At 47.8% G+C, this 25,339-nt stretch overlaps 8 protein-coding genes across 8 annotated transcripts; 6 read left to right on the forward strand and 2 right to left on the reverse strand.

The window, feature by feature from the left end:
• Positions 1–1,894: 1,894 nt before the first annotated feature.
• On the reverse strand, positions 1,895–3,160 carry EI90DRAFT_3060052 (uncharacterized protein). The gene has a single exon (XM_039060468.1). It carries the CDS (start codon positions 2,947–2,949, stop codon positions 2,584–2,586), a length of 366 nt encoding a protein of 121 aa, XP_038915581.1. The 5' UTR covers positions 2,950–3,160; the 3' UTR covers positions 1,895–2,583.
• Positions 3,161–3,870: 710 nt separating this feature from the next.
• Positions 3,871–9,128, forward strand: EI90DRAFT_1140111 (plasma-membrane proton-e). The gene is made up of 29 exons (XM_039051538.1): positions 3,871–4,100; positions 4,171–4,340; positions 4,431–4,528; positions 4,711–4,823; positions 4,947–4,954; positions 5,018–5,119; positions 5,186–5,245; positions 5,301–5,342; positions 5,398–5,628; positions 5,692–5,782; positions 5,850–6,019; positions 6,098–6,237; positions 6,299–6,462; positions 6,524–6,806; positions 6,891–6,927; positions 6,988–7,059; positions 7,133–7,327; positions 7,394–7,400; positions 7,465–7,575; positions 7,632–7,729; positions 7,804–7,874; positions 7,931–7,953; positions 8,020–8,034; positions 8,089–8,148; positions 8,208–8,289; positions 8,345–8,401; positions 8,459–8,593; positions 8,641–8,714; positions 8,779–9,128. The coding sequence occupies exons 1-29, from the start codon at positions 4,004–4,006 to the stop codon at positions 8,985–8,987; spliced, it is 3,015 nt and encodes a 1,004-aa protein (XP_038915582.1). The 5' UTR covers positions 3,871–4,003; the 3' UTR covers positions 8,988–9,128.
• Positions 9,129–9,407: 279 nt separating this feature from the next.
• Positions 9,408–10,247, forward strand: EI90DRAFT_2921810 (heme oxygenase-like protein; the record flags this gene model as incomplete). Its single annotated transcript, XM_039054784.1, has 2 exons — positions 9,408–9,848; positions 9,900–10,247. Coding segments are annotated over 2 exons (789 nt in total), but the record flags the coding sequence as incomplete, so codon positions are not given.
• A 286-nt stretch (positions 10,248–10,533) lies between these two features.
• Positions 10,534–11,712, forward strand: EI90DRAFT_3060057 (uncharacterized protein). Its single transcript, XM_039060469.1, has 5 exons — positions 10,534–10,571; positions 10,630–10,708; positions 10,797–11,069; positions 11,125–11,185; positions 11,263–11,712. The coding sequence occupies exons 3-5, from the start codon at positions 10,913–10,915 to the stop codon at positions 11,606–11,608; spliced, it is 564 nt and encodes a 187-aa protein (XP_038915584.1). The 5' UTR covers positions 10,534–10,571; positions 10,630–10,708; positions 10,797–10,912; the 3' UTR covers positions 11,609–11,712.
• Positions 11,713–12,212: 500 nt separating this feature from the next.
• On the reverse strand, positions 12,213–15,402 carry EI90DRAFT_3060062 (amino acid/polyamine transporter I). Its single transcript, XM_039060470.1, has 15 exons — positions 15,097–15,402; positions 14,639–15,039; positions 14,488–14,554; positions 14,294–14,420; positions 14,198–14,242; positions 14,075–14,131; positions 13,926–14,017; positions 13,789–13,855; positions 13,406–13,646; positions 13,242–13,347; positions 13,074–13,183; positions 12,784–12,997; positions 12,390–12,718; positions 12,325–12,336; positions 12,213–12,293 (listed from the first exon to the last, which is right to left on the reverse strand). Exons 2-13 carry the CDS (start codon positions 14,963–14,965, stop codon positions 12,534–12,536), a joined length of 1,638 nt encoding a protein of 545 aa, XP_038915585.1. The 5' UTR covers positions 14,966–15,039; positions 15,097–15,402; the 3' UTR covers positions 12,213–12,293; positions 12,325–12,336; positions 12,390–12,533.
• A 293-nt stretch (positions 15,403–15,695) lies between these two features.
• Positions 15,696–16,065, forward strand: EI90DRAFT_3060071 (uncharacterized protein; the record flags this gene model as incomplete). Its single annotated transcript, XM_039060471.1, has 2 exons — positions 15,696–15,756; positions 15,830–16,065. The coding sequence occupies 2 exons, from the start codon at positions 15,696–15,698 to the stop codon at positions 16,063–16,065; spliced, it is 297 nt and encodes a 98-aa protein (XP_038915586.1).
• Positions 16,066–17,077: 1,012 nt separating this feature from the next.
• Positions 17,078–18,002, forward strand: EI90DRAFT_3060075 (uncharacterized protein). Its single transcript, XM_039060472.1, has 2 exons — positions 17,078–17,889; positions 17,967–18,002. Exon 1 carries the CDS (start codon positions 17,124–17,126, stop codon positions 17,589–17,591), a length of 468 nt encoding a protein of 155 aa, XP_038915587.1. The 5' UTR covers positions 17,078–17,123; the 3' UTR covers positions 17,592–17,889; positions 17,967–18,002.
• EI90DRAFT_3124271 (uncharacterized protein) lies at positions 17,970–19,261 on the forward strand (the record flags this gene model as incomplete). Its single annotated transcript, XM_039063697.1, has 2 exons — positions 17,970–18,611; positions 18,671–19,261. The coding sequence occupies 2 exons, from the start codon at positions 17,970–17,972 to the stop codon at positions 19,259–19,261; spliced, it is 1,233 nt and encodes a 410-aa protein (XP_038915588.1).
• Positions 19,262–25,339: the final 6,078 nt, after the last annotated feature.

A 25,339-nucleotide genomic window follows, 5' to 3' on the forward strand; every position in this document is an offset into this window, starting at 1 on the left:
GATATCGGTGATCTGTTCCCAGGTGTCATTCCGCCGAGGTAGCCATAGAGACCCGGGCAGGACGATGCTCAGGCCTTATGATGCAACGCGGTTGATAGCCTGCTCAAAGGCAGAAGGCAAAAGGTAGGGTGAATCAAAACAAAACAATGAAATGAATGACCTCGAAGATGAGGAAGAAGGTCAGGATGAGATGGAGGATGAAGGTGATAACGGAACGACAAACGGACCCCCGAAATCTTGCAGCAGACCTAGAATGCCACACATACTCCACTGTACGAGTCGGGGCAGAGGTGCGAAGATAGAGCTGATTGTGGGCACATCCATAGACCAATCGCACCGACAAGTTGCCCCAGGAATCAAGCTCAAGCTATCAAGGGCATCAACCAGACTGAGTGAAAATGGTTAGGATCTGATGCGATTAAAGGTCTCCGTATGGAGACCATGAGATGGCCCGCCAGGGATAATCAACTCTCAAATATTGGGGCCTACCCTGCTTCGAAATCCTCCTTGGCTGACAACCGAGCGACGACGCTGAATCCTATTTCGGACTTCAAGTGGTAGTATATGCCTACTTCTAGAAAAGGTCGACATCTAACTGCTCTTTCAGAGAGCGTCTCATCTGAAGACGAAGTATAATCCGTTTTCGTTCCTAGGCTCCTCGGCTGATACAAGGGGCCCTCAGGATCGACTGACGCTGATAATAGCTTGTGAACTCACTAAAGAGATGACTAGCGGGGATAATTCAGGGAGAAGTAGGTATAAGAGGAATCTATCTCGTCGAACGTACCGGGTCATGTAAGCAGAGTGCTTGCAGTCAGAAACTCACTGGATCACGCAGAAGAACAAATACTCCATCGGGGGTCAGTTCCTGGCGTAGATTCAAAAGCCTAGGCTTCTGTATGCCGACTTCTTGCGGCATAGAAGCGACGGTGAGCCAGGACCGGAGCCTCCGTTCTGGAAGGAATGGGGCGCCTTCAAGTTAAACGGCCTTTTCAACGCGATTTTGAGCGTGACCGAACCACACGTGCTGCTTTCGCCCTCAATTCCCCAAACGGCGCATTGAAACGTAGGCCAGATGACTCGGGTTTAGGCGAAATTGAGGAGGTGGGAATATGCCGCTGCGCCAGAGTTCAATATCGCCTGTGCGGCGTATGGATGCCAGGAACTAATTGGGAGTATGGAACATCGGCCTTGGCATGATCTTGATGTGAGTTGGACATTGGCGAGGGATGTCTACGTTCCCGAAATAGATTGTTCCGCTCGGACCATTTTTCTTGCGCGTCACGCCCGCCAGTCTCACGACTGCACTGCTGACAATGCGCTAACTTGTTTGTACATATTATGCCACTACATCGGGAGTGTCGGCTACCTATTTACAAAGGCCTATGTTGGCCATTTGAAGTGGCTAGTCGAACGCGCGGGACGGGAGTTTGATACTGGTTTTGCCAGTTGACCCTTGTACGTTTTCTTCTTAATTTTTTTTTTTACATTGTTTCTTTTGATGTTTTCATGCATGGGAAGCAATTGCTCAAAAAAAAAAGGATTCCGTTCTTCCCAACTGGGAGTCCTGTAACTTTCATGCAAGAACAACTTCTTCCCGATTTCTCGAGCTCCGTTGCTATTCTCCCACGACGGCAGTGTATTTTTCCGGGTGCATATCTTTTCATCCTTGTCCAAGCTGTACCTCTACACTGTTGTCTCTTCGAAACTTATGCATCAATATATATGTCCCTGGTGCATGCAGTTGAGCCGACCAGAATTCACACCTCTTTATCTTTTTATGCTCTCCTTTCCGAGTTTCTTTTGACACGCAGATGCGCGGCCTATCTGCAGGAATCTTGCTCAATGAGGGCCTACCTTCATTGCGCCTTCTCGCAGCGGTAATTAAAATTTCCCGGTAGAACAGCTTATCTTTCTTTCCTGTCCTTCCACCTCGTTCTCTCCTATGTTGTGCCTTTACACTGTTTACGCTGTCGGTGGTCAGATAGTAACGTGAAAAGATATACTCCAGTTCTGCGATGGTTCGGTGCCAAGCCTTATTAAGTTGTGAACTTGGCTTCAGAGCCTTCGCGAGCGGATATTGACAGGATCAAGTCCATAGTATGATTGTTTTGAATTTGACTTGCCGGTCACGACTCGCATGATGGACCCTAGCCTTCAGGGTCGCCTGGCAGGCCAAAGATCAAGTGTGATGGCACATGAAATCCACATTTGAGTATCTTGGAAAGTTTCCGTGGGGGTTGATTGGTTGATATTAACCTAGCTAGACCCCTATTCCTAACATAAAACTCCGGCCTTTTCGTGAGCGTGTCACTTTTCGGACCTGTTTGGGCCGTCTCGCATATTGATCGAAGTGGAGAGGTTTGTTAATCTCATTGTCCTACTAAGGAACCGTGGTCCCCTGATGGGCTTGACTGGAAGAGGCTCAAGGCTACTATTCCCTGTGAAAAGCGTGCCATCCTTGGAACTACCGAATTCCCTCTCCGACGTTTAATTTATGGAAGCTTCAATCAGACGAAGGGTTCTGTGCTTACTTCGTTATATGATGCAGCGCAGGTAACGTATCCGCAGCATCCAGTATCGTTAGAATTGCGATGACCACGATGTCGTACAGCGATATCTCTTGAACGTCATTCTGGAGCGCATGCAGACTCGGACAGCGGATGTCATGTCAAGCCCAAGGACACCCAAACTCCTTGGCAACCTTGAGGAGACCACCGGGCTCGGAACGCGCGGCAGAATACGTTCACAACTCACCGAGTCGACGGGACTTAAAGCGCCAACGCCAATAGTAATGTCCGCTGTACGAAAACATGCGAAACTGGGGGCTTGGCTTTGGAATGTGGGAAGCTGTAAGCACTGGGCGAAAAGTCGAGGGGAGGGGTCGTGTTGTGCACGACCGCTAAGAATCAAGAGTGGGGTCCAACAAATATAACAGAGGAGAATCATCTTTATCGTATATATGAGTCCCCCGTGGTCAAGCCGGCGGAAGACGCAGGGTGTGACACATTAATTGCGAATCAAGCCCAGCAGGTACGAATAAAAAGGGTGACATTTATGTCCAACCATCGGTACCGGACAGAGATAAGCGGAGACACTGCGCACATAGTGCAAGGCCCAGTGCCAGACTCTTACCCAGTGCTAGCAAAAAGCAGGAGTTGTCATGTGGTCATGTGTGAGCCTGTGTGAATATTGGGCGTGTGTCTGTTTCCCCACGCCGCACCGATACTTGCAAGGGCAGGGTTCATTTACACCCTGAATTCTTTGTTGTGTTATGCGATAGAGGCCAGGTTCAGTCCATCCACTAAACCCCATGGATATTCCCAACTCCATAAGGACAAGCCCCCGGAAAGGCGCAGACATCCCGAGTCCGAAACAACGTTCCGGCATTCAAAACTTACCTCATGGCAACTTAAAATCAGCATGGGAAAATGACGGCATGCGCTGATAGTGATTGGCCATTTGGGAGATTAACAGCCATGTTCTTTTACCGAGATTCTCGGCCATCAGGCATCCGTTTAGTTGCACAGTAATATGCCGGTCTCTCATCTGGGCGAGGTCAGTACGCCTTAGGTTGGTGTAGCTGCAGCACCTCAGTGATGACATTGTGTTCGCTGACAAGCTTATCCGTTCGCGGAAGTGTCTCGGGACCGTGGCGGAAACGGTTAAACCGGGTACAGTGGCCGGGAGATAGCCCAACTATGGAGATATCCGGCTTGACAGCGAGCGCACTCATATCTAATTTTAAACTCGTCTGGATTTCTCAGTTCGATCTTTGTCAATGGCGCTCTTTTCAATGACCTGAGCAAAACGTCAGAGAACACGGCATTCAACCTGGACTGCTTTAAATACCAAACCTCGGTCCGGCTCCCAAAATTCCACGTCTTCCTACCGGAACTCCCTCACCCACACTTCCACCCCTTCCTTACCCCTCCCCGAAAGATATACCCTGCTCCTACCCTCGTAGGCTTGCAAGATAACATTACGAGTTGGGCAACCTACGATGAGCAACATCCTCACACATCGGAAACAGGCAGCGAGGCCGGACATAGAAGAAGGCAGCCCAACGCTTGAGCTGAAGCGAGACCAGGAAGTAGACAGTGAGTAAATCCTTCCAATTTGCTCCATACGCCATCGATCTGTGGGCCCTCGCTGAGATAATTCGTTCAGAATACGCAAATGGGGAGGAGTACGAAATCCTCCTCCGTTTCGTCGAGGACGAAGCCGCCAAGGCTAAGGCCAGGCGAGGAGATGGTGACAGCGGGGAGGAAGGCCGGTACAAACGGCTTTGGTATGCACCATGGAAGGTGGTCAAGCTGGAGAGTACAATTGAGAGGGAGGTGTGTGACAAAGCTCCCTTTCGCCATCCCATGCGTTTTCGTGCATCTCATCCCTCCTGCATTTCATCCAAACGGTCACCTGGCGTGTAGGCACCTCCGGAGTGGACTGAGACAGACATCACCACAGGGTTGCCCGAAGCTGAAGTGCCATCTCATCGGGAAGGGTTTGGGTACAACGAACTTGAAAGGTACGCTTCCTTCCCACGTACACGCGCCATCTGCACAACACGGATATCTCATTCCTGGCCTCATCCCTCCGATATTGGACCGACGCCACTCATGACCTGTGTCGCCAAAACCGCATTCGCTTCAAATGCACCGATCCCACATTGACGCTCTGCTTCCACGACCTGCATTTCCAACGATGAAGTGCGCATGAGAACCAAATCCTCAAATTCATATCCTACTTCCGTGGTCCCATTCTCTACGTGATGGAAATTGCCGTCATTCTTTCAGCTGGTTTGCGTGACTGGATTGACTTCGGTGAGTTAATTTCAAAAATAAGCTCGCACGGGTTCGGTGGCTCCATGCCGATACCGATGCCGATGGCCTGTCATCACAACCTTGGCTAATCAATACATTCGTCTTCTCGCCGCTGGGAATCAGGTGTTATCGTAAGCTCTTTTCTTATCGCACACGTGGTTGCAATGATAAAATCTGATCCGATATGGGTTTAGATCGGTATCCTGTTCCTGAACGCCGTTGTTGGGTGGTATCAAGAGAAGCAAGCAGGTGACATTGTCGAAAAGCTCAAGGCTGGAATCGCATTAAAGGCTCTCGTGCGTACTTGCAGCCGCGATTCTGCTTCTGTTGCCTGTCTAGTCAGAGTTCTAACTCGATCGTAGGTTCTCCGAGATGGCAGAGAGCAAGAGGTAGAAGCGCGTGAATTGGTGATCGGCGATATCGCGAGTGTCTCACTCTCGCTTTTAGTATGCGCCATTCATACTTAACTCCATATAGATTATTCTTCAAGAGGGTCACACCATTCCAGCAGATGCTAGAGTAATGCACTTTCGCAGTGTCGCTAACTTCAGGCTGTTGACGCGCCTCTCGACAGATCCTTGCAGATTATGAACATAGGGACCAATACAAGGCTAAATCTAAGACCCAGAGTCCGCGTCAAGTTCGCTTGAAGGAGTCACCGAGCAGTGCTTCCGAAGGGACCGAAGTTGGAGATGATGACTATGAGGAGGTTGATAAAGGGCCTAGCATCATTAGCGTAGATCAGAGCGCAATAACGGGAGAGAGTTTGGCGGTTGATAAGTACGCGGGCGAAATTGCATACTATGTGAGTTTTTCTTTTTTCTTGAGCGGGTGCAGCTTGAAGGATGACAATGAACGGCCATTTCAGACTTGTGGTGTGAAGCGCGGCAAGGCGTACGCGGTCGTCAGTGCCTCTGCTTCGCAATCTTTCGTCGGAAAGACGGCGGCTCTTGTTATGAGTACGCGTTTCCCTTCCCGTATTTTCTACATCCTTCCTCATCCGCTCGTCGTTTCTTCCTCCGGTAGATGCGAACGAAAAAGGCCACTTCCAGATTGTGCTCGGTGGTATCGGTACTGCTCTTTTGATTCTTGTCATATTTTTCATTTTTGCGGTGTGGATTGGGGGTTTCTTCCGTCACCTGGGGATTGCTCAACCAAAGGATAACAACCTTTTGGTATACGCACTGATTTTTTTGGTGAGCCTTATCTCTTTCGATTACAACCAGAGTCTTGTCAGTTGGGTTACTAATCAGGAGATATGGTGCCTGTTATAGATTATTGGTGTACCTGTGGGTTTGCCCTGTGTTACAACGACGACTTTGGCGGTCGGTGCGGCCTATCTCGCACGAAAGAAGTGTATCGTTCAAAGGCTTACTTCAATCGAGTCTCTTGCTGGCGTCGACATGTTGTGCACGTGTGTTGCGTCTACAACACTTCCACGAATTCAGTCTGACAATTCGTGTGATCATATTTAGGGACAAGACGGGTACGCTGACGGCTAATAAGCTTTCTTTGAATGAGCCGTATGTCGCGGATGGTATTGACAGGGATTGGCTTATGGCTGTCGCTGTTCTTGCGTCGTCCCACAACGTTAAGACACTCGATCCCATTGACAAGGTTACCATTCAAACTCTCAAGGGTTCGTCTTGTTGCTCTTTTTTCGCCAATTCCTCTGAGCTGATGAACTACCACATACAAAGATTACCCCGGAGCTCAAGAGATTCTTCGTGGAGGTTGGATAACGCACAAATTCAACCCCTTCGATCCTGTCTCGAAGCGAATCACAGCTGAGGTTGAGCGAGATGGGCGGAAATTCACGGCGGCTAAGGGTGCACCGAACGCAATTTTGAAGCTGAAGAAATTTGATCCTCAGGTGGAGGGAGGTTATAGGGATAAGGCGCAAGAGTTTGCGAAGAAGGGGTATAGGAGTTTGGGAGTTGCGATCAAGGAGGAAGGAAAGGACTGGGAGCTTTTGGGCATTATGTGAGTCCCAGTTCTTGCGTTTTCCAGCTGCGATTCGCGCTGCGCTGGGTGAATTAGCTGATAGAGGGCCTCGTTGTTTTAAAGGTCCATGTCGGACCCTCCACGTGGCGACACTGCTAAGGCGAGTATACTGAGCTTGGGAGACTGACAGTCTGAATCTAAGACTGTTTCCGCTTGATAGACGATTGGAGAGGCCATGAATTTGGGCATTGGCATTAAAATGCTGACTGGTGATGCCGTCGCCATCGGAAAGGTGCGTCAACCCATTTCTTATTGGATGGCTTTATTTTGTGATTAATGTAACTACTTGTTGAAATCCTACATAGGAATTGGCTCGTCAACTCGGTCTTGGAACGAACATTTATGATTCCGAGCGTCTCATTGGCGGAAACATGACTGGTTCTGACATTCGTGATTTCATCGAGGCTGCCGATGGTTTCGCTGAGGTCTACCCCGAGCACAAGTACCAGGTCGTGGAATTCTTGCAGCAGCGTGGCCACTTGGTAGCTATGACTGGTGATGTAGGTCCAAGATGCTCACAGTTCGCGACTTGGATGACTGATTTGTTGATTCTTGTGCCTGAATAGGGCGTTAGTACGTAGATGAACCTTCGAAACATCGAGATGACATTAGAGCTAATGGGTTCTGTCCTCAATAGACGATGCTCCCAGTTTGAAGAAGGCAGATTGCGGTATTGCGGTGGAGGGCGCTAGTGATGCTGCTCGTAGCGCTGCTGCGGTGGTATTCCTTGATGAAGGTCTTAGCTCCAGTGCGTCCTGAATTTCTACGTTTCTGCCCGTTGAATGTTCTGACAGTGGATGTTAGTTATTACATCCATCAAGGTCGCTCGTCAGATATTCCATCGCATGAAAGCATATATCGTCTATCGTATTGCTCTTTGTATCCACTTGGAAGTGTACCTGGTGAGTGGCCTGGCGTATATTTCCGTTTTTAAAGGGGAATGGCGATTGTGCTGATCATATCCTCCGTCTTTCAGATGCTCGCGATGATCATTCTTAATGAGACTATCCGGGTCGACCTTATCGTCTTTTTGGCCATTTTCGCTGAGTAAGTCGATTCGGGATTTTCCCGCTCCTCTCGCTAATGTCGCCCGTTTGAAATAGTGTTGCTACTATTGCCATTGCTTGTGAGTCGGCGATTATGAGTTGTGCTGTATGCCAGGCTTTGCTGATCTCGCTCTTGATCACCCTAGATGATAACGCCCCTTGTACGTTCTTGAAACTATCCACTCTAGTGGTTTACCGACAGTTTCCCCTTCTAGTTGCCAAGATTCCTGTGGAGTGGCAGTTGCCTAAGGTCTGGATAGTGAGCACTATCATGGGTAATTCTTCGTTATGGGGTGGTTGGCACTTGGAAGCTTACTTCTGGTATGACTTACAGGTCTATTACTTGCTGCTGGTACTTGGCTCGCGCGCGCCACTACGCTCCTGCGTAGGGGAGGCATCATCCAGAATTTCGGAAAGTAAGTGATCTACGAACTCGTTGATAGGTTCGCACTCACCTGTTCCTGTCACTAGCATGCAAGAAGTATTGTTCCTGGAGGTTGCACTTACTGAATCCTGGGTGATCTTCATGTGCATTTCATTTCTCTAAACACGAGGTGACCCTTGGGGCTAATAAATTTATTGTAGCACACGCCTGAGCCAAGGTGGTGATGCTGGGTTCGTGTGGCCATCTTGGCAGCTGGTTGGTGCTGTTCTGGGTGTGGATATCCTTGCTACTGTATTCGCGGCGTTCGGTTGGCTCGCTGGAGCTCATCCTCAACGGTAAGCTATCTACTTTAGGAGTTGATCGATATTCAACATCACCGCAGTTGGGTTGACGTGGTCACCCTCGTTCGAGTGTGGTTGTTCTCTTTTGGTGTTATCATTGTTGTCGCTTTTGCATGTGAGGATTCTGCCCATCACTTGTTTGCCACCGATGGCTCACTTGGCCTATTTCCTATCCCAAGACATCCTCCTCAACAAGATAAGTTGGCTGGACCGCCTGGGACGTAAAAACCGCAGCAAGAGAAATCACAAATGGGAGAACTTCCTCACCGAGATGCAGCGCCTGACGCTCGTTCATGAGGTTGGCTCCGATGGTGCAGGAGAATACTTCCGTTTCGCGTCGGGTGCCCCCAGCAAGCCGGGCGAAGAGGAGTCTCAGAAAGCCAAGTAGGAGGAAGAGAGGGTGAACCTCGTTCCCCCTTGTTGGCCTTGGGCTCATGACGCCTCCCTTTTGATCGGATAGTTTTAGACACCTAAACCTTATTCGATTATCACCGTTTCAGGCAACTACTCTTTGCGCCTTTTTGCACATGTACAGCACACGTTTCGTTTCGTACCCACGCCTCTTCAGCCAGTACCTCTTCAACCCTTCTCTCTTGTTTTGTGATTCGAAATTGTTCACGAAAATGACGTAATGACGATTTCCAACTTCATGCGCGTGATCGACCTGCCATCACAAGCGATGCGATCGTTTCATCGGGACGAATTTCAATCTTGATCCAGACACGATATTTGGGTTTGCTCGATATGGGAAACCAGGTAAAGGTGCAGTGATGTGCAGTGGACCCAAATACTCACATCGACAAAGCGGCTGACAGAATACTTGTTGGCAACATCCGATAAGAAGAAATACGAGGAGGCCACCAAGCATCCATTTTTGGACGCTGCGCGAAAAGGAACGATCGACAGTGATTTACTTTCTTTCTGGCTTTCACAAGATCGCATTTATGCGGCGCATGGTTACCCTCGTTTCATCGGGGGTTTGATCACAAAGATCCCATTTTTGTCACAGCACAAGATAGGCAGCGTTCAGGAAACGAACAATCAGCGGATCTTGTCCCTGTTATCCTTTTCGTTGCAAAATATCGTACAAGAGGCCGACTTCTTTCAGAAGTCCGCACAGAAGTATGGATTGCAGATTGAAGGGTGGAAGGAGCGGGCTGCAACGAGGAACTATCTTGCTGAGATGGCTCGTGTGGATAGCTGGGGAAGTCTTGAGGAAGGTCTTGTCTTCCTTTGGGCGATGGAGAAGGTGAGTGTAATATACAGTTCACGGGGAGATGCATGTGAGATGCATTTATAGCTCTACCTTGACTCCTGGAGCTTTGTTGCGAGTGGCATATTAGGACAAGATAAGGAGGATGGGAAGGACAGCAATGCACAGCGGGCGGTGAAGGACTTTGCAAGAAACTGGTCCAACAAGGAATTCATCAAGTTTGTCGACAAATTAGCGGAGCTTGTGGATGATTTGGAAATCGACCCCATTTTGGAAACCGGGAGGAGGATAAAGGTTGTTTGGGACAGAATTGTTGAGCTTGAGATCGAGTTTTGGCCAGATGCTGAAGAGGTGGCAAGGATGCGTAAGCATCCTCCGAGTCCTTACTTGAGCCCTGATCAGGTGGGCAGGACTCCAGCCGCTATGACTTCGTGACGAGGCTGGAGCCAACCCCCGGTTCATGAATGCGGATTTTTACTGAATTGTTGTCGCCGTTAGAAAAGGGTCTTCACAGTTTGAATAAATAAAGAGAGGACTTCGGGATGAAAAGTGTTTGTTTATATTTACAGTACAAATAAGTCCAAATTCCCGTCTCAATCCCGCAATGGATGCATTCAATGATCATTGGGGCTAACTGGGTCAACAAACTGGCTTCATTTCACATTGTATATGATAACATCATAAAGACTGGTTGGCCATCACTCCCTTCACAAACATGTATGGAAAGTGGGACTGCTGCTGCTTTGATCATGCAGCCTGGTATGTGTCAGAGGCAGGCTGAGGATGGGAGGTCGGATGAAGCTCAACGTGGATCCAGGTCATCTGACAGAAGGCTGGAGACGTATCCGGAGGTGGAGCGGAGCTCCAGAGGAAGATCCCTGCTAGCCAATCACCTTGTGAGGAAGCCAACAATTCGGGCCTTTGTGATGGTAGCGATGCTTCAACTGACACTATTTCGACCACTGCGGGAATCCATGGCTTTAGTAGATCCTCGTTCCTTTGCGTGCTTTTGCTCCGTATGTCGAGCGTAAAAGGCAGCACGTAAATCCCCGCGATCCGTATGTTCTTGGCCAATAGGGCGCACCCCTGTCACATTTCCAATGCGAGTGCCCCAATCTACATTGGCACTCATGAATACCAGATTTACCACCAGCGGGATCCTCCCGAAACCATGTATCGTGTCGCCAACGTTTATGCCATTTCGCATGAATGGGTACTTGTTCAGAGCTGGAAGAACGATCAGGACTCATTTCAGCCGTCAGTACTTATGGCCCGTGTGACCCAGTTCTGCCTGCTTACCTGCGCTATCTAGGTTCACACACACCCTGGCAACTGGGTTCGAAGTCATCGAAGGAAAGACGACTGCCGATTCGGTGAGCCTCAGGACCATCTTCTCAGAAACTGGCATCTCTACGGGGCATTCAACCATTGACACGACATTGAACAACAGATCCCCAACAACTCATGACATTCCAGTTCAAGTCAATGCGAATCCATCCGTTTATCTCTATCGCAAGTGCACCAGATACCGTATCAGAGTTCATTTCAAGCTCGATGCCAATGATTGGAATCAGTCACGAACTGTTGGGGCTTGGCGCCAGGGCTCTGCTCCCTTGGTGGGTGAGTATGAAATCTACGTCAATACTCGGGACGTCCTTGTCGTCACCGACTCACTATCGGGGACATCTGTCTTGGAAGGACCCGGTCTCAATGGTCCACCGTCCAGCCCTACCATTCAGCCATGGGATCGGGGTACACGCAAATGTACGAGTTGGCTGCACTGGAGTGGTTTTTAATTGGTTCAGTGTGTTTCAAATATTGTCTTCCGAATGTTAGCTCGGTGTCATTTTGTATTCTTGAATCCATGGGCTTTTCATGATATCGAGCATTCAAAACTGGCGTTCCTGATAATTGGAAATCACCCAGATAGAGGCTGTACAAAGCCTCAATGCCGGTGGCATTCATCGCATTCTCCGTGCTGAAATCCGGAGTGGATTGTAGACGTGAATGGGGAAGAGGCATATATATTAGCCTCCCCACATTGCCCTCCGTGGCACCTTTGCCTACTTCTAGCATAAGATAAGTACTCTTTCTGGTGTCACCAACACCCCTTGCGAGCCCATCGACCGCATGACACTCCAACGCGTGTGCCACAGAGCTGCGGCCAGTATAGTTTGTTGCACTTCCGACTCGCCATCACTGGTTAGAGAATCTTTGCGGGGGGCTCCGTTTCATCCCGGGGTAAGCATGGCTATGAGATATCCGATATAGGAAGAATGGTCATCTAGGTGCCAGCCGCCCAAAAACGGGGTTTTCCCAGGGTATTAAAGAGGCTATCAAGTCAACAGGCTGAGCATTCGTTGGAAGCAACTTCGAAAGCTACCCTGATGTGTCACTCATCTTGGTTGGGGGTCATTAATACTTGGGGCAGTCAAATCCAAATCGGCGGCGAAGTCTCGATGTGGTTTAGCAACTTGGAAACGGAGTAGCGAGATGGGTAAACTAATACAATGGAAAGCACTACCATCCAATGAGTGGAAACATGAACGACAACACTGCGCATGACACAAGAACGTCGGATGCAGCGGACGAAGGGATGTGGCCTAAATGTCGAGTCGAAGTTCTTGGGAAAACGATATGATCGCAAAGAACTAAGCAGCTTGAGTTCCAAGTAAAATACCCAAAGATTCGCTTCTAGACGGATTCATTGTGTGCTCGCACTCACGTGTCGACTTTCTTCTCTGACGCAGCATCAGATTGCCTGGTGTCAGGATTCTCCGCTTCACTGCCGATGTATTGGGGGTTTATAGTTGGTATTGGTCCTCGAAACCAGTTCACGCCACCGTACGCTGGGAAGTAGTACCATGGGAGGGAAAAGATCAGAACACTTCCCATCACGACAACGGCTGTTTTCGTTGTCGTATTTCATATTAGGACCACGGAGGGGCGGAAAAGAGGAGTGTAAACTTACAATAGTTCATGTCATTGGCACCTGGGTGAGGCGTGCTTGGGAAAAGGAAGATGACATTGATGAACGCCATGAAGTGTACAGCGACAATGGCTATCGGGAGGCCCTGATGACGAAAGCCGTAAAGGATAATGGGCAAGTAGGGTATTGGACTGAATAAACTACATCTGCCCACCGAACCGCGGAAAGCGAATCGGCACATAATCGGAACCGAGTACTGATGGGATGGTTGAACGGTGAGTAGTTAGTCGAACAGTCGGTCGCATTGTCTCAAAAAAGCGATAACAACTCACCGCGATATAGAGCCCCATCACAGAGATGGAAAAAATGGCGCTAATGGCGGCAGGACCCGCAAACGAAAGTAACCCCAGGAGAGCCGCTCCAATGCCCGAGAACCAAACAGCTAGAAGGAGATGAATCAGATTACAGAATCGATGGTTCAATCAGGGTCGGAGTCCCACTGTTTACTGGTGTCCCTGTGAATGAATTCATCCGATAGAGATACCTGGAGAAGGGGAGAGCCCCATCTCGAGAGAATGCAAAAGCCTGACGCGAAGAAGCCAAAAGCTGGACATTTACCCTTCAAATGAGAAAAGGTTCACTTTCCGATCATGCTAATGCTTACCATACTGCTTCCCATCATATACTGTACAATAACCACAATCGCCCAGAGGGAAAGCGTAGCCTTCCTTCCCAGCGAGTTAAATAAAATGGTCGCCATTGGTTGGCCTATTGGATCGTTCACAATGGATTCCATGTCCGTACCCATGAAGAAACTGAGGACGATGAGGATTGCAGCGCCGAGGATGCCACCAACGCCGGTGGCGAGGACGATACTCCAAGGTACGGCGGTTGCTGCGTTTGTTCTATGGATCAAAACATGTGGGTACGAGTTAGAGAGCAGAGTTGTTTCGACTTAACGCTTCTTCGCTAATGTGCACACTGGAATCGAACGAGCCTGCAAGTGATTTATCGTACTACGGAGCGTTGGGCCTTCTAAAGTAGCACATACAGATTGTCCAAACAGGTGACATCCATGAAAGGAAGAAAGCAAAGCCATTTGGCCAGCCGTTCACTGGGATATACAGAGAACTGATAAGTGACATGGTTCCGATTATGGTACAGGCGCAGAACCAATTACGTACGATTCGTGAAGTTGCCTAGGGCGTACGATGCGGTATTGTGATATTCCTTTGGAGTCACGGCAGGAATGACAATGATGATTGCCAAACAGAGACTGTCGATGATGAAGGATAAGTTGACATTGTCGGGCTGACCAACTGAGAAGACCTACGCAATATTGAGAAACGTATAAATATTCTGTAGGCGAGCTAGCACCGCTGTTCCAAGACTTTCGGAAAAATGTTCCATTGAGTTGCAACGATGGACGATAAGGATAAGAGAAATTGAAACCGACCAGCAGACAACAGCGTGAGACAGAACGATAGCAAGATACACAGCACTGGGAAACTAAGCGTCACTAGCTCAGAAATACGAAATACGGATCACCCACAAGGTCTGACTTGTCGTAGGCGAGAAAGATAAGTGAGGCGAACCGATTGTCGCAGCCGCCATAATTTGGACGGCACAACCCCAGTCAATTGACGCCACGCTGGCTATGGTACCAACTGTATTAGCATCTGTTCGGGAACAACTATTGTCAGCGAACGAGGAACCCTTGTGTTGGGGGAAAGATAAGACACGTACAGCCGACAATCCAAGCAAACAAGTTTCTCCATTTAGGAGAGGCGTAGTGATGAGCCCAGAAATAAAGCTGTAGTGAATCCCCAGGTAAGCAATTGTTGGAAAATCCAGTGCTACTAGTATCATGGTCCACGCGTTAGGAGCAAAAACTCACACCGCCAGAGGTGGGAGCTGCGCTTGCCAGCTCAGCCATAGCCAGCGCAATTGTCATCAGGAACAGCGAAGCGACGAGCCACCCCCACACCATCGACACCGCACCACCATTTGGAATGGCATAGACCAAGACAGAGGCGATACTTGGAAATAGCCCAATGATGGAAAAAACGAGCCCGAATGTCTCAAACATGGTGAAGGCACGCTTGAACTCTTGCTTATATCCAAGCTTTGCACGTGTTTCTTCATCACGAGTAAGGAGATGGGCATTACGTCGTTCGATGACCACTTCGACCTTGGAAGTATGCTCATACGCTGTTGCAGACATGATGGCTTGTCTAGGTGCGGTAGGGACGGATGACTAAGCGCATCAAGCCGCCATACATCTTCTTTAAGCATTCTCATCGAAGGAGCTCCGTCAATTGAGTGAACATTGGGGAATAGTCGTGACAGCCTCACTTCGAATATATGAGATTTGACGGGTTCAATGCGAAATGCAATCCATGGTCGATCAAGGGAGCGATGCTAAGCTGGTCCCTGAGTACCTCCAATGACAATACCCCAAAAGACCACCAACAAAATACATACTATCCCACCGCGGAAACGTTCATCCGCGGTTCTGTCGGCTCGGCAAGCGCCGTTAATGGTGGCGTCCCTTCAGCCGTGGAGCACTTCACGTTGGCGGGTGCCAATTTTAGCCGATCAAGTCTGTGTTACTGTATGGCTCTGACTCGTACTTCGTCACTTCAAATTGATATTCTCAATGATTCGTGTTGGGTCAACGCCTGCGCGTGCAAGTATGGTATTTCACGATATCGCGCTCACGGAAGGTCAATGCCCTTTTCGGAACCGGAGTAGCCTGGGAAATATATTAGCGTCGGACTCCCAGCTCCAGGCTTCACGCCCACCCTACGTATCCCTGCATACTCCTAACCAGCTGATCGTAGGATACTCCATTTGGAGATGCTCATCATGCTCGCAAGCGGGGGGCCGGTCACTTCAAAAGGCGCGTTATGGAACATTTTGCTCATGAAATATTGCTGTTTGAACGTATCTGTATGATATTGCGGCGTGATGGTGTTACTGTGGCTAGGCAATTGCCTTTCTCCATTGCCACGAGTTTGAAGCTATCAAGTGTTTCCTACAACTGACCATCTCCTCTAGGACGAGAACCCACCTTGCCGTGGTCTAGAGGCTCCCCCAGTATGCCCAATGTGGCTGCTGGTTTTGGGTCTAAGAGGTTCTCCTTTGCCGCGATGGATAACGACGTGGATGGCACTTACACGACCCGTTATCCTGCGTTGGCCTTTTGCACCGTTCTGTGCCGCCTTCTTCCATCACCTTCCACTTTCCTACCTTCTTGCTCACAGTAGTCGAGAGACCATGGGCACAAGTCTATCTCCCTTCCTTCTCTTACGAAAGCACTGAGTGGTTCGCAATACACGCGGCTCCGCGCCTAACGGTTATTGCCCCCGCCTGCGTTACCGAAGCGCGGTTCTCCAAAGGACCAAGAGGCACGAAGGAGTCGTCTGGCCAACATTCCCAGGAGCCGTTTCAACTAACCCGTTTCGCCGCGGTTCTCCAACGCATCAAGAGGCACGCTTACGCGTCTGGCCAACAAGGCTCGGAGCCGGCATCCGTTGCCAACAAATCCAAAATGTATACTCCCCCCCGGAAACGGTGTACGAGTACCCTAGGCGCTCCGAACCCACGCATCCATATGTTTTACTTCCCCTCTTGTACATAATTTTTGATCTTTTGATGGGTGCCCTTGGCGCCTCATTCGGGCAGCCTGCACGTGCACGTTAAATATCCAGAGCTCACACACACACAACTGACCATCTTGTGAAGAAGACAACAGCCCGGGTCTTGCGCAATGGCAGCAGTTGCTCAGCTAACGCTGTTTCAACCCCTGCAAATATACATGGGTCTAGCCCCTTTGTGTGCTTTTGTTCCGGATGTCGACCCTAATTTAAAGGAGCTCGTAGATTCCTGTGTCTGCCATGTTCTTGGTTTTATTTTACTCACTATAGCAGGCCGTGCTCCGGTCCTGTCTCCAATACGAGGGGCTCAATCTACATTGTCACTCATGAACACCAGGCGGCTTACAAACCAGCTGGACCGTCCCGAAAATTAGCTGGAAGAACGGTTGGGATCCATCTCAGACATCAGCACTAGCATATCCATCTGTGCATGCGTGTGGCCCGAGTCCTGCCCACTTACACGCGCTATCTAGGTTCACCCACACCCTGGCAACCGGGTTTGAAGTTATCGAAGGAAAAAAGACTGCCGATTCGGTGAGTCTCGGGGGCCATCTTCTCAGAATCTGGCAGCTCTACACATCAAATGTCGCATCAAGGTGTCCTTTAAGCTCGATGCTAATGATCGGAATCATTGACCTGGCGCCAGGGCTCTGTCCCCTTGGTGGGTGAGAATGACTCAAATGTTAATACTCGGGGGATGTCCTTGGTATCAATAGTCCGTCCATGCAAACTTACAGTCCAGCCATGGGACCGGTGCACAGGCAAATGTGCACCGAAGTGGTTTCTAGCTGTTTTAGTCTGTTTCAAATACTATTCTCCGAATTTTGGCTCTGTGTTGTCTTGTGCGCTTGGACCTGGAAGCCGTTCGGATGGATCAGTCTGCTCAAAAGTTCCGATTCCTCTGGAATTCATCGCATTCTCTGTGCCGACATCCGGAGTGGCTTGTGGTACAGAGGGTTTATATATGACCATCTCTTAACATTCTCCTTCACGCTGCCTTCCCTACTCCGGTTGCAGTTATTTCACATAAGATACTCTTGCTGCTGTCACGAACACTTTGCGAGTCTATTGCAGACACTCCAACGCGCGTCTGGCACGAAGCTTCATCCGAGTATGGAAAGCTTGCATGCTGTTCGTGGTACTTCCAAGCCTTTGTTATTGGAGAGTCCTTGCGAGGGACCTTTCATATGAAGCTTGAAGACTCCCGGGCCGGTGGTTGAAGAGTAATAGTGGTTGTGGACGGTGTGGTGATTAGGAGCAAGATCGCCCCAGGTCTGTCGATGATTGTCTCCTGCTTCCTGCTCCTGACAAGCCTGGTCGCTCTCCCACCCCAACATCTGACTGCCTCGTTTCTATCACACTTCGGAGTCACCAAATTGATCGATGTCAGTGGACAGGCCTGGTATTCCAGTCTGCACAGAGAGATAACGTCATTGATGACGATTCCCCATTCATTAACCGTCCGTCCATGAAACCCGAGTTGCAATGTGTTGAGTTATCCCGAACGCACGCATTCTGGCCTCTCGTACTGACTGACAGAAGGGGCGCTTGTTGTGTGGGTATTAGAGGATGTCAAGGCTGTGCACCTACTTCACGATCCAGCGATGTGTTGAACTGTTTAGTCTTGCTCAACCGCCGCCACTTGCTGAGAAAATTATGGAAAATTTACCGAAGAAAGCCAAATCATTGCAGGGTCACCGACCTTCAGGGGTGCCTTCTCTCGAGCCTCTGTCGGACGATATCAGGGGAAGCGCCAAGGGAGGCAAAAGTTTATCATGCCTGTCTTTGGTAAAGAAAATTATGGGGAAATTCTCCAAGGATGCCAAAACATTGGAAAGTTGCCAAGCTTCGGGGGTGCCTTCTTTCGCGCCGTCGGACGACACCAGCGCAGGCTCCAAGGGAGACAATAAGGGTGGAAACTTACCCGGCATGTCTTTGGCTAAGGGGATCAAGGGGATGTTCTCAAAGAGACCCAAATCGTGGAAAGATCATCAAGCTTCGAGGGCGCCTTCCGCTTCACGCTTGCCGTCTCCTGCAGTCAACACCAGGGGAGATGCCAAGGGAGGCATCGGGGGTGGCACAGGTGCCGGATCCATCCGGAAAGGTGTTCTGAGCGTGCTTCATGTCGTGCATGCGAGCCTAGATGGTGTCCCTGTTCCTGGCCTCAAAAGTGTGATTGGTGGTTTGCTTGAAGTTGTTAGCCAATTAGAGGTGCGTTCTGCCAAAGCGGGTTAATGGGAACATCATACTCACAACCTTGGGTGTCATAGAGAGTCGGAGCAAACGCCGAGGCGATTCATCAGCTCCAGAACAGCATCAAATTCTTTGTTCACTCAATATTGGAGCCTCTCAAACAATATGGTGCCAAAAATCCTGTTCCTCACGGGATTTCTAGAGCCATCGAGGCTGTATCAACGTATGTTTACTGTCATATCCGTGCATACCCGACCCCGACCCGACTTCCGGACCTCCACCCTCTTCACCTCCGGAGTCATAACCTACCGCTGCCTTTCCGATACTCACCTTCGGTCTCGGCAACACACCCCTCCTCTTACCTCTCCGACCCCTTCTCCGTCCGTTCCGATACTCATCTCGGACCGAACATCTCCCTACTCGCCACCCTTCCTACAACTCCGCTCCCCCCTCACCACACCTCCACCCTCCCGTCATCCCCTACGCTATCTCCGTCCGTTCCGATATCCACCTTCGGACCTGACTACTCTTCCTTACCTTCCCCTCTCTCATTCCTCCACCACCCTTCCGCCAAGTTACGACCATCCACCGCTGTTCCGTACTTCACACCCGGACACCGTTCGTACCTTACTCCGAGCCTCCGTCATAGTCCATACCTCGGACTTTGACTCCACCTCGGTCTTAGTCCATTGCATTGGTGACCTCATACTACGTGAACACCATTGCCAATATTCCTCGGACTTCCAACCCCGCCTCCGGCACTCTCGCCGTTTGTAATGTATTTCTCGCAATTCCCCCTCATCCCTATTTGGACTACTGCTTCTTTCTATTCTAGCCAGTTAGTCATCACCCCCACTTCCCCTCATCCTCCTGCCCCTCTGGGCCTCGCCCACTCTACCTCCTTTCGGATGTATCACAGGTCTTGCCCTATGACCTTCGGTACCGCTCCGCTCCCTCTAACCCTTTGTTCCCGTTCGGACGTCTTCGTTCCGATTCAGTTACCCTTTGTTTCTCCTTGTGCTTTTGCCCCTTCCTTATATATCGGCGCTTGTACATACTCGTCTGTTTTCAGTCCGAAATCGACCTGAAATGCCCCCAAGAGACTTCCTGCTCACCTACTGTGAAATTAAGGACCAAATGGACAAACAGCAATGGCACAGCGCTCCGCTTGAGTCGCTGAGGCCAAGGTCCCTCCACGCTAAGTCTCCGATTCCACTCAGGAGTCGTCCGTTTCCGCCCATCTCTAACATTTACGCCTCCAGCTGCTTCTCAGGGTCGGGACAATCTGACCATTTCAGTGAAATCGCTGCGACCACCGCACCATCGCAATCATATCTAGACAAAAACCCTGCCTGCCTCTGGGAAAATCGCGACAAAATCGAAGGGGATGTTTGCCTGGCTGGAGAGAGGATACGTGATGCCTTGATGGCCTTTCAAGTAGCTAACCCTCTACAAAGCATACACGATATGCTAAATGTGATTTACCTGGATGTAGGCTTCGCAAGCGATTCAAGTCCATATAGGAATGATAAGTATGCAAAAAGATGTCCAGATTCAGTTTGAGGTATGGTACAATTCCTTGCTCTCTTAAACTCCTAAAGTTAATCAATACACTAGTGGCTTCACAAGCAGATCAAAGTAGCTACCCATCCAGCGGTGTGAATATTGTATATTCTGATGAGTCCTAGGCACAGAAGCACGACGAAACTGTGGAAGGAGAAGCTGCCCCACAGCTAGGATTCCATCCTGATGTATCTCCCAGTGCCCTTGGTAACAATTGTGGCACCAACCCATCTGGCACACCATCTGATCGATTCTTGGGATGTAGGGTGAAATTCCTGGAGAGGGGGTCATGTGACAATGCCCATCAAATTGCTACTTGGCCCGGTTTTTTTTTAAATTGAACAGTGCCCCGGGTCCCAGCTACAGCCTTCTCATTATGGAAGGATGCCTATGGATATGATATTACAGCCATTTTCAATTGAATTGTCACGTGAGCAATTTTCGGTTCCGTGCTTGAAAATGAGGCTTGCATGTTTTCTGGAGCTAGAGACCAAAGAACGTGTGGGTGTGCGAGGAACGAGCACCCCACGGGTTTAAGGTCTCTAGTCTCATAATGAAGTGAGGTTGAATGTATTGTTCAATCTCATAATGATTATTATTATATAATATTATATATCTATAATGAAGTCAGGTTGAATGTATTGTTTGAGAGTTAATTATATAAGCTTTTCCCGCGCTCAAGCCTGTTGGTGGCATCTTGCCATTGTGCTGGATAACCTGTGGTGAGACAATAATATCGAATGGAGAGGACGTTGGCATGAACCCATTGCAAAAAACCCCATGCAAAACGGTTGAAAACTGAGAGAGATATGGGGTGTGGCCCATGCCAGCGCGTGTTTTGAGTGTGGGAAAAGTGTCCACGGCCTCATACAGGCTGTTTGATGACTAAAGTTAATAATACGGTATAGAGAGGCTGTTTGAACGAGCTCATTGAAAAAAACTTGACGAAAAACGAACAAGATTTGACAGAGATACGAATGTACATGTGTTTTTGTGTGAAAAAATGTGAAAAAACATCCCACCGCCTCATACACCCTCATTCGCGATGTGCGCCAATAATATAAAAGAATGAGGGCGTTGGTACAAGCATGTACAAAAAACAACGACGAAAAACGAATGATAATTGACTGAGATACGAATGTACATGGTTTTTTTGTGAAAAAATGTAAAAACATGTCCTACCGCCTCATACGCGCTCATTCGCGGCTTGCACCAATAATAGAAAATGACCAGGAAGGTAGTCCAAGCCCATTAAAAGAAACCCGACGAAAAACAAATGGAAATTGACAGAGAAACTTATGTACATGGTTTATTTGTGGAAAAAACGTTCCACCTCCTCACTCATGCTGATTCACGACTTGCACTAATAATACCAAATGCATAGAATGTTATTACGGGCCCATTGCAGCAAACCCGACGAGAATCGGTGAAGAACTGACAGAGATACCAATCCAGTGTCAGCTCCGCGGGTGATCTGTGAGTGGGAAACGTTCTCCAGCACCTCACAGGTGTTTTAAAAATATGTAAAAATATTAAGTACTTGCGGTAATAATATTTAGAGTAGCATGCAAATTTTCAGGACAGTTGGTGCAGTATCAAGCGAGATATGATAAATTATTCCATTAAATGTCACTTGGCACCCTCAAGATCGCAAGATATCAGGTTAAGGTAATAATACACATTGTAGAGGGCATTGACAGGCGCCCGTTGAAAAAAACCCGAAGAGAAACGAATAAGAACTGACAGAGATACGATTGCAGTGTCAGGTCTGCGCATTATCTGTGCGTGGGAAACGATCCCCAGCACCCTACAGATGTTTTAAAAATATGTAAAAATATTCTGTACTTGCGTTAATAGTATATAAAATGATTCGAAAAATTACAGGACATTTGGTTCAGTATCAAGCGAGATATAATAAATTATTCTATTAAACTTCACTTGCCACCCTCAAAATTGTGCAATAATGAGCCGGGGCAATAATAATAATTGTAAATAGCATTAACACGCGCCCGTTAAAACAAACCCGAAGCGAAACGAATAAGAACTGACAGAGATACGAATGTAGTGTCTGCTCTGCGCGTGGTCTGTGCGTGGGAAACGTCTTCCAGTGCCTCACCGCATGTTAAGAAAAATATGAAAAAATGTCAAAAACTTGCGTTGATAATATATAAATTAGTACGCAAATCTATAAAACATTTGGTAAAGTATCAAGCGAGATATAATAGATTACTCTACAGTTTGTGCATGGGAATGCGATAAATCGCTGTAATCTCCTCAGGATCGCCGAATGACGAGTCGGACTAATAATACAACATGTAGAGGACATTGAGACGCACCCATGGAACAAAACCCGACGAGAAACGGATGAGAACTGAGAGAGATATGATAGATTTATGTAAAGAATCACGTGTATATGTTTGAAATTCACGTGAGTAATGAGTTAAACCTCCCACAACTTTTTTTGCGCACAGACATATGCGAAAAAGTACTAATACCCCCACTCAAAACCGGTTCAAACCCCCCATGGGAGCAACTCTTTTTTGTTCCCATGTGACTTTGGCATGTAAAATAGGTAGATAAATAGATAAAATAGGTAGATAGGTAAATAAAAGTAGATAAATAATCGTAAATAGTAATAAAATAATAACAATAAAATAAAAATAGTAGTTGTTTGTTGTTGTTGTATTAGTTTTTTTTTTTTTGTTGTTTTCGCTAATTAGTTATTAAATAATAATAATAATAGTAGTAGCAGTTCTGTTAGTTATTCTTTTTCGCTGATTAGCATATACCATTAGGTAATAATAGTAATAGTGGTGTTATATTAGTTAGGTTTTCGAAATTGGCATGTACTATAAACAGTAGTACTGTTCTCTCTTTTTCTTTGTATTTCGCTATTAGCATGTAAAATAAATGGGTAAATAAAATCGGATAATTAAAATGCGGAGCAGAATCAAATGAAGGGTTCCATATAAGGTAAAAAATTCACGGCAACATGGCACAACATCAAGCAGAAACATCCAAAAAAAAATAAAACCAAGGTGTCCTGCTTAAAATAAAATCTGAAAAAATTGCGGCAATGTGGGACAACAAAGGAAAATAAATTTTATATAAAATAAAATCCAGAAAATTCACGGCAACATGGGACAACATAGAATAACAAGATAGAAACATAAAAGCCAGGTGCTCTCTATAAAATAAAATCCAAAAAATTCATGGTAACATGGGGAACACTGTTTTACAAACTTACAAAGGAATTACAGACAAAATTTGATTGGTTGGGGTGGTGGGTTTGCAGAAATGGTGAGGAAATAAAGGAAAACAACAAATAAAAGGGCCTCACTTGCACTGCATTGCCAAGAGGGGGAAAGGCATTTCTCATTCCTGTGTATGATTGATGGAGCGGGGTTTGGGGCGCAGCCCCAAGGCTCTCCGCAGGAGTGGGGTTCGGGGCAAGGCCCTGATGGCCCTCCGCAGGAGCAGGGGTTCAAGGGGCTGGCCCCTTGGTGTAAAAAATAATCAAATATATCCAGGGGGGTTTGGGGCGCAGCCCCAGGCTCTCCGCAGGAGTGGGGCTTGGGGCAACGCCCCAATGGCTCTCCGCAGGAGCAGGGGTTCAAGGGGCTGGCCCCTTGGTGCATAAATAATTACCATATATCTTATTATTTCTTTAGCACAAGGGGAACAATAATAACAAGGATGTCATTGCATGGGGCGGAGCCCCAATGGGGTCTGGGGCAACGCCCCAGGGGGGTTCGGGGCGCAGCCCCGATGCCCTCCGCAGGAGCTAGAGACCGCTAAACGCGTGGGTGTGCGAGGAACGAGCACCCCACGGGTTAAAGGTCTCTAGTATATAATAAAGTCAGGTTGAATATATTGTTCTATTCAGTTTTTGAATGGGTCAATTCAGTTTAATTAACGTAAGCAATGCAGTTCTCTGAGCCGTGGGACCTGTTTCAATGTTAACAATTGTACTAGATGACCTATCTTGGTGTAATAATAAAAGATGGAGGGGACGTTTGAGCGATTCCAGTGCAAAAGACCCCATGAAAAACGGTTGAAAACTGAGGGAGATACGAGTGGTGGCCCATTCCAGCGCGAAATGTGTGCGTGGGAAACAGTGACCACGCCTCATACAGGCTGTTTGACGACGCGTGCCAATAATATTAGATGAGGGGATCGTTAATAGAAGCTCATTAAAAAAAACCCGACGAAAAACGAATGAGATTTGACAGAGATATGCATGTACATGTCTTTTGTGTGTGAAAAAATGTGAAAATCCGTCTTACTGCCTCATAGACCCTCATTCGCGATTGACGCCAATAATATAAGATAATAAGGGCATTGTTACAAGTATGTACGGAAAGAAACGGTGAAAAACGAATGATAATTGACAGAGATACGAATGTATATACTTATTTTTGTGAAAAATTGTGAAAAACCGTTCCACTGCCTCATGAACGCTTATTCGCGACTTGCATCAATAATAGAAAATGGCCAGGGGGTTGGTACGGGCCCATTGAAAGAAACCCGACGAAAAACAAATCAAAATTGAGAGAGATACTAATGTACATGCTTTATTTGTGGAAAGATCGTGCTACTTCCTCATACACGCTGATTCACGACATGCACTAACAATACCAAATGTAGAGAAAGTTAATCCGGGACCATTAAAAAAAACCCGACGGAAAACGGTCAAGAACTGAGGGAGATACCAATCCAGTGTCAGCTCCACGGCTGATCTGTGCGTGGGAAACGGTCCCCAGCACCCTACAGATGTTTTAAAAATATGAAAAAATATTAGGTACCTGCGTTAATACTATATAAAATGGTTCGCAAAATTTCAGGACATTTGGTGCTGTAGCAAGCGAGATATGATAAATTATTCCATTAAATTTTACTTGGCACCCTCAAGATCGCAGAATATCAAGTTGAAGTAATAATACACATTATAGAGGGAGTTAATACGCGCCCGTTGAAAAAAACCCGAAGAGAAACGAACAGGAACTGACAGAGATACCAATCCAGTGTCAGCTCCGCGCTTGATCTGTGCGTGGGAAACGTTCTCCAGCACCTCATAGATGTCTTAAAAATATGTAAAAATGTTGGGTACTTGCGTTAACGCTATATAAAATAGTACGCAAAATTACAGGTCATTTGGTTCAGTATCAAGCAAGATATAATAG

Source organism: Cantharellus anzutake, assembly GCF_015039405.1.
Source record: "Cantharellus anzutake strain C23 chromosome Unknown EI90scaffold_26, whole genome shotgun sequence".
NCBI lineage: Eukaryota > Fungi > Basidiomycota > Agaricomycetes > Cantharellales > Hydnaceae > Cantharellus > Cantharellus anzutake.

Coding starts and splice junctions, on each gene's coding strand:
- EI90DRAFT_3060052 (XM_039060468.1), bottom strand. CDS start 2,949: ATGATTCTCCTCTGTTATATTTGTTGGACCCCACTCTTGATTCTTAGC.
- EI90DRAFT_1140111 (XM_039051538.1), top strand. CDS start 4,004: ATGAGCAACATCCTCACACATCGGAAACAGGCAGCGAGGCCGGACATA. Junction 5,120..5,185: donor GAATCGCATTAAAGGCTCTC/GTGCGTACTTGC, acceptor ACTCGATCGTAG/GTTCTCCGAGATGGCAGAGA. Junction 6,238..6,298: donor GGCGTCGACATGTTGTGCAC/GTGTGTTGCGTC, acceptor GATCATATTTAG/GGACAAGACGGGTACGCTGA.
- EI90DRAFT_3060075 (XM_039060472.1), top strand. CDS start 17,124: ATGCAAACTTACAGTCCAGCCATGGGACCGGTGCACAGGCAAATGTGC.
- EI90DRAFT_3060057 (XM_039060469.1), top strand. CDS start 10,913: ATGCGAGTGCCCCAATCTACATTGGCACTCATGAATACCAGATTTACC. Junction 11,070..11,124: donor GATCAGGACTCATTTCAGCC/GTCAGTACTTAT, acceptor TGCGCTATCTAG/GTTCACACACACCCTGGCAA. Junction 11,186..11,262: donor GAAAGACGACTGCCGATTCG/GTGAGCCTCAGG, acceptor ATTGAACAACAG/ATCCCCAACAACTCATGACA.
- EI90DRAFT_3060062 (XM_039060470.1), bottom strand. CDS start 14,965: ATGTCTGCAACAGCGTATGAGCATACTTCCAAGGTCGAAGTGGTCATC. Junction 13,647..13,788: donor CCTGTTTGGACAATCTGTAT/GTGCTACTTTAG, acceptor TTTGATCCATAG/AACAAACGCAGCAACCGCCG. Junction 12,719..12,783: donor TGCCAATGACATGAACTATT/GTAAGTTTACAC, acceptor CAACGAAAACAG/CCGTTGTCGTGATGGGAAGT.